The 11263-nt window shown below is 42.6% G+C and overlaps 1 protein-coding gene across 2 annotated transcripts in view; it reads right to left on the bottom strand.

The window, feature by feature from the left end:
- Window positions 1–375: 375 nt before the first annotated feature.
- SLC38A1 (solute carrier family 38 member 1) overlaps window positions 376–11263 on the bottom strand; it is a 42846-nt gene continuing 31958 nt past the window's right edge. Inside the window, exons 13-17 of one of the 2 annotated variants that reach the window (XR_011678637.1) lie at window positions 8459–8577; window positions 7807–7948; window positions 7601–7698; window positions 6373–6560; window positions 376–3225 (exon numbers count right to left, since the gene is read on the bottom strand). Coding sequence is in view for 1 of the 2 variants with exons in the window: in XM_071423550.1 (XP_071279651.1) it covers window positions 6459–6560; window positions 7601–7698; window positions 7807–7948; window positions 8459–8577 (461 nt within the window). In the remaining variant the exon portion in view is untranslated. Of the gene's footprint in view, window positions 6561–7600; window positions 7699–7806; window positions 7949–8458; window positions 8578–11263 lie in introns of both variants that reach the window. The other variant, XM_071423550.1, reaches the window with a different exon arrangement.

Here is an 11263-nt window from a genome sequence, read left to right as displayed (position 1 = left end):
CCCTTTAAGTTAAATTGCCTGATTTAACCTTGAAACAGACTGGCAAGCATTCAGACAGTCTTCTAGAAGCTGGCAGAAACAAGTACTGGCCTTGAGGAATGCTGTCATCTTCAGCAACCGCAGGCTATAGCAACCATCTGTCCAAGTTTCAGGTCCCTCTAAAACTGTTTCAGAAACTTCACCTTAATGTTCCATAGCTGTTTGTTGATGCTTTGCTGTGTATACTGAACCAAATCTAATGTAGTTGGCTTTGCAAGAGCTGCATGCCCTAAATTCAGTGAAAATACTTGGATAAAGAGTAAGAGAGCATTTGTTGTTCAAGCCATTAAAATGATACATCATCATCCCTTTGGAAGAATGAGTATGGTCTCAACATTAATTAAGATCCCAATTTTAATGTTTAAAAACCAAGAGGTAACATAGAGATCATAGAACTTGATACATTTTATTTACACATAGAAACTGAAAAACTGTGTTGTTTATTTGGATATGAGCAGCACAAAGTTAAGAGGTGATGTTAAAAGGAGCAAAATATTACCAATGACTCACTTCAACAATCTATTAGACATGAGCTTGTATGAAGCATACATCATTCAAACAACATTGTTTATACTGGATCTGTGTGAGCCTTAGCATATGTTGGGACACTAAAACCAGGTTTATATAAACAATGAAAAGTTCAAGTCTAGTGGAAAAATACCTTTTCAGTTTATATTTTGTTGGCTATAACACTGAAAACAAAACATACACTGGTATTAATTTGAAAAGTTCTGTAGGAACTGTATATAGGGTTTTCCCCTCAAATTTGTGCTCATGATAAAAGCAAATGTTATTTCAAGTTTCATTTTCATCCAAGCCCATAAAGTAAACATGGAAAAAACCCACAATTATTTTTAGATGCATTTCTTTACCTCCATTTTTCAGCAGTCCCGAAAAAACATTTCCATGCTTTACCAGTAAGAAAGTCTATGCAAGGCCTCTGATGGATGCACTCTCAGGAGATACCCAGCCCTCAGCCCTAGACACAGCTATCCAACGACCTCTGCCTGTTCACAGAGTGGGATGTGCAAGCAGTCCCTGGCCAGGGAAGCTCTTGGCAGCCTCAGGTGCCAGCATTTTGGTCTCATGAGAGCAGCAGAGTATGAGGCAGACCAGCCGCAGGACTCTGCAGGAAGGGCGGGGGCTGGAAATGGCACCAATCGCTCTGGTTGCTGCTGAACCCTGGCTGGTCATACTTTTTTTTTCTGAACTACTGGCATTCTGGTGGCTGAAAATGGAAATGCCGAAGCTCTGCCCTGACTTCTGTTTGTACTAGTTGGGTAAATACACGCCTGGACACAACACAGCATAATGCTAGGTCAAACTGCTGGCTGCAGTTTGCCATGGTTTCTTCCATAAACCCTTCTCAGCACCTTCCGCCCAACTGATCCCAGCTGAGAAGGTAAGAGGGATCTGGGTACCAAAGGGGCCCTTTAACAAGGGAGATATTTTACCCAACAGGAAGACTGGTAGACTTGCTGTTGAGAAAACAGGGAGTCATGCACTGGAATTAATCCTAGCAATTTAACTGGACCTTTTATTTCTCTTTTTACTTTAGGGATGTAATTATAATTTCAAGTTTAGGATTTAACTTGTGAACTCTTGGGAGAAAGAAAAGGATATACATTTTGCTAAGAAGCTAAAGTATTTGTATTTCTATTAAAATTATTCTTAATATGCAGAGCCTATCTCAACACTTCCATTCATAGGGGATAACCAACTGCAAAAATATACAGCATCCTATTTATTTACAATATATATGTACATAAAATTGAAATTTCCTACAACACAACTGCATAGATTTGTCTTCAGAAACATAGGTATGTGTACAATTTGTGAATTCTAGACTTTCTAGCCCAGTACCTTTTATTAATTCATTATCTTTTTTTTTTTTTCACAGTTCATTACAGTAATCCTTACATTAGATACAAATAAAACATTCTTTGCTGTACGTTACAGGAAATAAGGATTTTCTGACGCCAAGGGCTCTGGGGATTTGTTTATGAAAGCACCGTGGCGCCAGCTGATAAAGCCATCTCATGGAGCTGCTGATGGAGCTGAGTACATTCTGTGGTGCCTTTCTCCTACAGGCACTGGGGTGGGGCAGTAGGACTGGAGGTGGGACACCACCACATGAAAGTTTTGTTTTGACCGAGGTGCTCTTTAGCCTTAATGTAAGGTTCAAGCAAAGAGATGTATAAATTTAAACTAGACATACCATTAATTGTTACTGTTTAATACTCAATATCAGAGAGCTGTGTTGCGCTTATGCATTGTAAGGCAGATGTACAGACAAAACCCACACACCATCCAACCCACACTTGCATGTGTGACCTATTTCAGGTGAAGCACAGGCTTCATATGTGGCTCAGAAGAGCAGCCCTCGGAGTGGATGAGCATTCCCATCCCCTGACCTCGCAGGATGACACCAGCTCTTGTGCCCTAGGCTTGCACATGTGCCAGGCACCCCTTGGTCTGTGTCAGCTCTACAAAAGGTCTGTGCTGGTGCACAGATTTGGCATTGGCCCTCTGACCAGGAGCACGCATCACCCAGAGAGGTCACTGCCCCGAGACACTGTTCCCAAATAACAATTTATTGTGTTTTACTACCTAGGCATGTTTGCCATTGGACAGAGAAGGGCAGCTGTATTATGGCTGCTGTAAGCCCATAACTATTTTCTTTGCAATGTGTTGTGGACTAGGAGAGGCAGCAAGGCTGTCTTTTAAGTGTAGGATTAACTCTTACAATCTTATTAGTAATCCCTGCTTCTAATTAGTCCTTCCTTGTCCCTCACCACTCGATTGTTGCTACTACACAAATAAGAATGTTAAAGTTTTTTGTTGCAGTTATTAGGAGCAATTTTGCATCCAGTCTATGACATTTGCAGTGCTCACAATAGTGATAAACTCTCTATGAAAAGAAAGCATGCTATCACCTACTAAGTAGATATGGTACTCTGGTTCCTATTAATTTTACAACAGAGAAACTCCTACAGCATTTCACTGTGCTCTTAAAATCCTAACTAAAATGTGGGACTCGAACAATCGTGGCTACAGGTTCACTATTCCAAATGAACTGAATAACAGCAGTACATTTTACAGATAACCTCATACAAATATTGTCATCCATCACTGATGTTGACAGTTACAGCAGGGTCTATTGCATTCTGTTAAGAATGTATAAACCTGATGAGAAAACAAAAAGCACGTTATTTCACGTTCATTACCACAGACATCAAAAAACACATGATTCCTTTCCATAAATATCTATAAATATGATGCCAGTAAATCAGTCTAAGCAAAATTCCCTCTTTTTTTTCTTTTTTTTTTTTTTTTTAATGAGACCCAGAAACAAAGTCTATTTAAAGACTTAATATTTTGGGTATCTATTTTTCAGTATATAAGACATGCTTTGGTGGTTCAGTACCTTGGGTAATTTCACTTCTATGCACACTCAGCTCATTCTCCCTATTTATTCAGTAAAACTCCAGTATACAAATAAACTGGGGAAAAGGAGAAGGCAGAATAGCAAAGAGAAGAGAGAGGAATAGTGATGGAGGAGGTTTAGGAAGATGAACAATCACTGACCCAACAGCCCTTCAAGTTGAAGGAAGTTGGGTGCCAAAACTCAATGGTTCATATTTCAAACAGCAGACTACAGACTATTGGGGGGTGGGGGGAAGGAGGAGGGAGATGTCATATATGGGATCTTGCTGGAATCCTGTGCAGCAGATCAGACCTCTAGCTCATACCTGGATACTTGAAAATCTTTCCCAGGATCTTGTCTCTCACAACCCCCCAGTGCACAGCACTGTGCTGCTCATTAATCAGTAGTAGAAGAAAGACAAAGGGAGAGGAAAGCAGGAGAGCCTGGTAGCATATTAAGGATAACACTGCACAGCATTCTCAGGTCTGAGTTAGGTTTTTAGGATAAATCCAGAGAGATTATAAGGCACCTCAAAACCTGAAATGCAACCTCAGCAAGCTGAGTCAGAGAATGGAGTGAGATGCTGGGCTTCTGCTGCAGTGATCACTGAGGGTTGGGTGCCTGCAAAGGAAAACCATAAATTTACATCCCAGGCTGAGAAGATGCCTGGAATGAGGCACAAAGAGATAGGAACAAAGCACAGGCTCTTCTCCCTAGAGCTTGCCTAACATCTGGTCTTGTAGGCTATGGTAAGGACTTCTCTGTGAATGAGGGCAGGGATCAGTCCCATAAGGGGACAGCACAGAAAGAACCAGTGACCTGCACCATCACAGATAAGGGTCTGAGACCACCCACAGGAAGGTCCCTTGTACCTTAGTGCATGGGTTCCAGGTAGCTCAGCAGTTTGTATGTTAAAGGCTGGGCTAGGGGGTGCTTGGGAGAAAGGATTATGCACCAGAGACCTTGCTGGGAGGTTTCCAGTTTTGTTCTTGCTGCTGGGCTACTCCAAGTAGTTTGGAAGCTTGTGGAATCCACTCTGCCTTATTTCTGGATCACAGTGAAGTAGCATCAGAGGCAAGCACCTCACTGCCCATGCTAAGGTACAAATCTGGCAGTCTGGGCTTAGTAGGCTTAGTTTCTGCAGCATGAACAATCTGCATCTCAATGCCCAAATTTCTAGGAAGGCCCAAAACTAACCTCTCTGGATGTTATCTTTAGAAACCAACTTTCAGGGTCCTGAGATGCGTTCTGTGATCTCAACTCTCAGTGACTTGAAGTGATAGTGAGGTGTTACATTACAAGGTAATGGCAACTGGGGCAATTCAGTAGCTCACAGAAATCCCAAGATCCCAAATGCTCTATCCCTAACCTTAAAAAGAGTAAGTTGCAATGACAGGGTCCTCACAGCTGATGATGGTCTGCTTCCACAGTTACAAAGGCAGCTGTCAATGAAGCAGCTACTGAGAACAAGAGGGTCACTGCATATGGACAGGTATGGTCTGAGCATACCAAGGGCATCACAGCCCTTGGGCATGAAGTGGGGATCCCTCCAGCAATCAGCTCTTTCAGTGGGAGCCACGTTCATATTCTGAGTCACTCCTTAGCTCACATGGTGAATGACATAAAGTGAACATGTTTATGCTGCTGGCAGTGTACTAATAGAAGATGCCTGCTCAGGACAGTGAGTGATCATCTGCTTAGCTTTTGAGTCTCTACATGTGGTTCTCTACACCAGCTATAAGGCATTAGGCAAATGCTTATTCTGTGGACAACTGTTGCAAGTTACAGTGTTTCTGCTAGTAGAATATCTTCTAATTGGTATGCAGAACTAATGAAAAATGTAAATGAAATCTTTTAAATGTAAAAAGTATTTCTGTTCAGTTAAATAAATGTTGCAGATTTCAATTTCCATTAGAAATCTAGTAGTTTGGCAGAGTGAGTCAAATCCTGCTCCCACTGCTATCAAAGACCCCACTGACTTCAGTGGGAGGAGGGTAAGACACACGAGAGGAGCCAGTCCCTACAAGGTATGGAAAAGGCATGAGGTATGATTAAATGCGTAGGTTTTGATAAACTGGAGCTTGGTATTTTTTTTTCTGAGACCAATGGGGCATTACTAAACAATTTAATGCTGAAGAAAATGCAGACTTCTTATGGAAATCTCCAAATGCCTGCTTCTCTTCAGACTCAAGTACTCATGGTTTGGGGTCAAGTTCTGGTCAACTTCCAGCTCAAGTGTGACAGAGGAATAGTGGCTGGTGGTGGTGTCTGTCCTTCTCCTGCTCCCTGGTCCACATCACAAAGACACACACACACACACAGACACACACAGTCTGTTTGTTCCCCAGAGCCATGAATGGACCAAGCCCTGGGCCTGGTTTGCCCCCAAAACATCAGAGAAGCACCGGATTTAGGACCTACGCTTACACAGCACTCAGCTACGCTCTCGTGGTGCTTTTCATGCCTGTATCCAGAATGCTACACTTAACCCAGTGAGGCAAATGGTGCCTGGAACAGCAACAGAACAAACAAACAAACCAACAAACCAGATACATACAATTAGAGAGCAGAGTTTTGGCTAAAAGAGGGGGGAAGGATGTGAACGGACAACACTCCAGTTGGAATTGATAGCAACAAGCACTGCTGCCCTAAAGGAGCAGAGCTTGTGGCTGGAGGGCTAAGGAAAATAATGGAACAATGCAATTCATGTGTGGAAGAGGGGAGACTAATTGTGACGAATTTCTATAAGTGATGCCCTATATAATCTCATGGACAATTAACACAGACTTTTTGCTGATCAGAGAGTAACTGCTGGAAGAATGGGTGTTTTCTGCAAGAAAATACTCCCATGACAGTATTTTCAGTACTGGATAATCATTATTTGGATTTGATTTGAGTAAACTCACAAAAGGTGGAACAGACAACAGAACGGATGGTTGCGATTTTGGTGTGTAGCAAACAGGGGTATCTTCTTTTGAGAAGAAGGTGAACTTCAGTGGCCTTCAGCACTGCCTCCTGATTGTACCCAGTCATAGATGACCAAGGGAATGCTCACCAGGGAAAACAATACCCCCAGTGCCAAAAAAAGATAAGCCTGAAACAACAAAAAAAAAAAAAAAAAAAAAAAAAGGAGAGAAGATTAACAAATAAAAAGACAATTAATTCAAGTATGTTAACTTCTCTTAAGAATATGTACAAGGTGATGTAATAAAGTCATCAGCTAAAATGAGCTAGCACTTCTGGTAAAGACCAACAGATAATTAAACAGATTAGCACCATTAATTACTTGCTGAACATGAAACTAATTTTTTTTCTCCTTTCAATTCCCTTCTTAAACACTGATCACCTCTAAAGATGATTAAGTGGGTCTGTTTTTAGGACTGATCAACCTGCTCTTTCCAAAGCCTCACAGTAATCAGTATATTCTTCCTGTTGGATATGTGTTCATCTAAGTTCAGACCTTCCATCATGGGATCTGTGGATGCAACCAAAGTGAAACAAGTTTCCTACCTGTCTGCTCAGAGAAGAAAGGTCTAACTGTACAATGCTTCCAGTGCATGCCCCATTAGACTGGGAATACACAAGAGTGTTGCATCTTTTCAGCTGCAGCACTCTCTGGAGCTCACAGGAAATCTTTCCAAGGTCCATTCCTATTTGCTCAAGCATGCCAAACGGCTAACATAACACTTCAGCTGGCTTCTTTGTGTGGAACCACCCTAGGTCTGACTCAGGTCCATTAAAACCTTGAGGAATACTGCAAATGGAGCACTTTGCATGCTTTCTGGATCAACACACAGAAGCAGAGAGAGCTTGCTGCACTGAAAGGCTTGTTGAAGTGGGCTTCCTGTACCCTGCTGACAGCTGCTTCTGCTTGCCAGCCAGGGAAGTACCTCATCCCACAGAGGAGGGTCTCCCCAAAACACAAGATGCTGTGCATGGCACGGCCCCTCCACCAGGGGACTCCCAGGGTAAGCAAAGGAGAAGGGCAAGCACAGCTGCCAGCTGACTGAAGTACAGAGGGAATGTAACGTAAAGGAGCTCACACATATGTTCAGATTTGGTCTGCTTTGCACCTAGCACATTAAAGAGAATGACAAGATGGAGGTGTTGCATTGATGGGAATGGAATTTATACCCAAATCCTCTGAGTCAACTTTGATCCATCCTGCTGTGTAATTTTTAAATACAACGATGAAGGAAGAATGAAGATCAGCATGTTGGCAGAAGTGACCCCTGCAAAATTCAAATGAAAGAGTTTTGTTAACTGTCGGCAACAGCTAATTATTGCGTTGCTGATTAGCAACTGTTTTTTATTAGGAGGACAAAACCAGGATACTCTACCTACAACTCCAAAAATATCCTTCATGGATGGGATAAAAATGACTAACAGGTTGATGATAATCAAAAGAACCAAAGTAACAAAAATATGACGGCATAAGTCAAATTTTGTTTTTCTGGCCATCTCGAATAACGACGAACGCACCTGTAGGGGGAGAGAGAGAGGAAGTTTTCTGTCAAGAACAGTCTATGAGCTTCCCATGTTTATTTTAATTGGTTATTCATGTGACAAGTGCTGCATAGATCTGTCAGAAATTTTGGGTTGCCTGAGGTAATTTTTATTTCAGAACTGTAGGTACATGTGCATGTGCAGTAGGATATTCCTCTCTTTCTAACATGCCTTTTTGAATCCTTCTGCACTTTAAAAGGAACTTCACCTCTGAGCCTGCTCCAGTAAAGTGATGTGACATAAGAGAGGATCCTTGTGGATTCATTTTAAAACAGATTTAAGACCAAAAGTGATTTATTTATTTACTGTATAGAGAACTTCTCCAGAAGTTAGTGGGCATCTGGCATGAGAAAAGACTAATCCAAGCTCAAGCTCTTTTTGTAGCTGCAACACTCTAGTCTCAGCCACCACTGGATTGTGGTTTGAGGAAATGTGCTGTGTACAGCTGTTACCAACTTCCAAACCATGCAGACCTTTTTTACTTACAGTGAAAAACAGCACTGGCACAGTGAGAATCACTGCCACGATCACAGCCAAGCGCACAGTCAGGATGAGGATGTCATCTTTGCTCTGGTATTTGTGAAGCAGATCTGACTGCACATTCTCTATGGGAAAGACAGTAAGGTAAGTGTTCTAGCAAAAAGGCAATTAGTCCACAAAAATCATTGCTTAACAACAGCCTTCTTGAACAACAAGTGATTTATCTGTAAACAAAAGAGTATGGAATGAAACATCCTTGAGTTAATACAGCACTTTAAACAAAATCCCAATGATCCCATTATTCCAGATTAATTCTTTGGAGGCCTGATTTAGGAATGCATTTCAATTCATGACAGCACATGCCTGAGTCTAAGGTAATTTTCACTGTAGAAAAGACAACAGTGAGACATACACGAAAGCTTGCTTACATATATACATTTATACAAAAATAGGTGAAGTGAAATTAGCTATTTTTAATTGGTTCTGTGGACTTTTTTAAAGTTCCAAATGATATAAAAATAAACACATGCACTGCAATGGCTGAACTTAACATAAACTGCAAGGTCTTGAGCTAAATTCGTTTAAACAGCAAATGAACTTCCAGCAAAAAGCAGTGCCCCTGTTCTCAACTGAGAACAAAGCCTATCTCAGGTCAGCTCTCAGCAGGACACTCTGACATTTGCACTCAAATCCTTCAGCAGCTCCTCTGAGGGCTGCCAGCAGAGCCTGCAGCTCAGCTCCACGCTGGCCAGCAGCCCCAGCAGCCAAGACAAATCACAGGGGGTGCTTAACAGGGAGGTGCTGGCAATATTTTAATACAACCTCCTGCCAAAATGTTGCCTTGAAGCTGTGATAAATAGTGCAGAGCAGGTCTGCGTGTACTAACCAGCAGGAAAACCAAGTTGCTGAGGGACCTACATGTTTGCTTTGTAATTTTTAAATATCCAGGAGCAATAACCTAAAGGGGTGGCTGTTAAGCATGCCACCAAACACACTTGCTGCCCCTTTTTAGGCCCTTGTTTCTGCTTGCTAATCTTAGAAAGCTGGTGGTAAAACATAACAGCTCTTAAAGGGAACTCAGTGGCCACGTCTAATTTACCATCTTTGGCACTTGGGAAAACCTCATGTATTCCTGGAGGCAGAGGGATCTGTTCTGTGGCAAAATGCCTACACTCCCCCCAGGGCGCCCTTCTGGGTAGAGACCACAGGTCAACACCACCTAGGCAGTGCCTGAATCCCCACCAGGAGAAAGAAAACGCTCTCCCACCTCCCTGCAGATCAGGAGTGGGGTTTTCAAGCCGGGCACATGCACAGCTTCTGCAACACAGAGCTTACTCTGCTCCTGCAAGCACAGACTGCAACTTCTGTACCGCTCACGGGCTGCAGCCAGGTAGGAAGTGAAGGGCAAGGCTTACAGTTGAAGGTCTGTTTTCCTTTCAGCTAGATACACCACAGAGCCCAACCACACTGTGACCTTTTAGGGGAAGAAAAACACCTCTTTTCTGTAATTCTGCAATGTAAATATAGTCATCACTGCAACACTTTTGAGAACACAGCAAACAGACAAGTACTATTGGTGTAAAGAAGAAATGGTCACAATAAAAATACTGTTCTTACCCAGGTAAGGGTAGAGAAGAGGGTTAGAACACTGTAAGTGAACATATGAAAGGTAAGGTCTTTTTGGTCTCAAGGGGAAGAATGAAGGAATTTTATGGAGGAATTCTACATTCCCTCAGTGTCTTTTTTGCAGCCTGTCACTGCAGTGACACTGCAGAAGCCCCAGCAGAGCTCTCCACAGCTTCCACCTATGGGCTGTCAGTGCTGGAGAGCAGGGATGCCTAATGTGGGGAGAGGCACACAAGACACCCCAGGGATTCCTCCGCCATTCCCCCTCAGGAGGGCCAGAAGGACGCAGCCCCTACCTCCTCCATGGACTCCAGACCCTCGTCCTTGAGGGATGTGGGAGCTTCCCAGAGAGGAGCGCCACAGATCTGCCTCCTCAGATCCCTGGGGCAATCACATCAGAATCTCCTCCCTGCCAAAGCGAAGGGGTCCATGCTGATTTACACCCACTTGCTCCCTGGGGCTGCTAATTTGATGCATCTCTACGAAAATGTGTTAGATGGGAGCAGCTGGATGAGAACGGCTGATGCTGTTGTCACTTGCAGCCTATTTGTGGGTTCATTGGGAAAATTAGAACAGATGACCTCAAGTTACTTCAACACATGTATACTCAAGGCCTCATAATCAGAATGAGAGTTTGAGAAAGCAAATATGAGATTTGGTACACCTTTGGAAAAAAAAAGCCACATTTCATATTTACTTGTTTTTTTTCTCTTGCAATTGATGGCTCACAAGGGACATTATCATGAATGAGGAGGTTGTAACAAAAATGCCACTTAGAATAGGGTGGTGAAGACTGATGGGTGGCTCTGAGGTAAAAGGCAAACATCAGCTTTGTCACCTGTCTTGTAACCCCTTAACGGTCCATGGAAAAAACACTACTTTTCAACATTCTCATGATACTGGAATATGGGAGTTCCTGGGCAACATTCTTATTTTATCTTACTTTACTTAAGAATTGTGCCTTTAGGGCATGCATATTGTATCCTTTAGTGATACAATATAATTTGTTTGTTTACTGAATTGATATGCATGGAAAGAGACAGGGTGGGAGTCTCCAACACTGAGATAATCATCCTTCGGTGGCTGAGCTGGGACAACACTCAAAGCTTCCCCACCTTCACTGCCAGTTTGTTTAACCAAGACCTTAAGAGGTCAGCTCTAGGGACACAGAGAAAACATTTGGTC

Source organism: Agelaius tricolor, unplaced genomic scaffold, assembly GCF_023055355.1.
Source record: "Agelaius tricolor isolate 1412-34295 unplaced genomic scaffold, bAgeTri1.0.p SCAF_3, whole genome shotgun sequence".
NCBI lineage: Eukaryota > Metazoa > Chordata > Aves > Passeriformes > Icteridae > Agelaius > Agelaius tricolor.
This window is presented reverse-complemented; position numbering and strand designations above follow the sequence as displayed.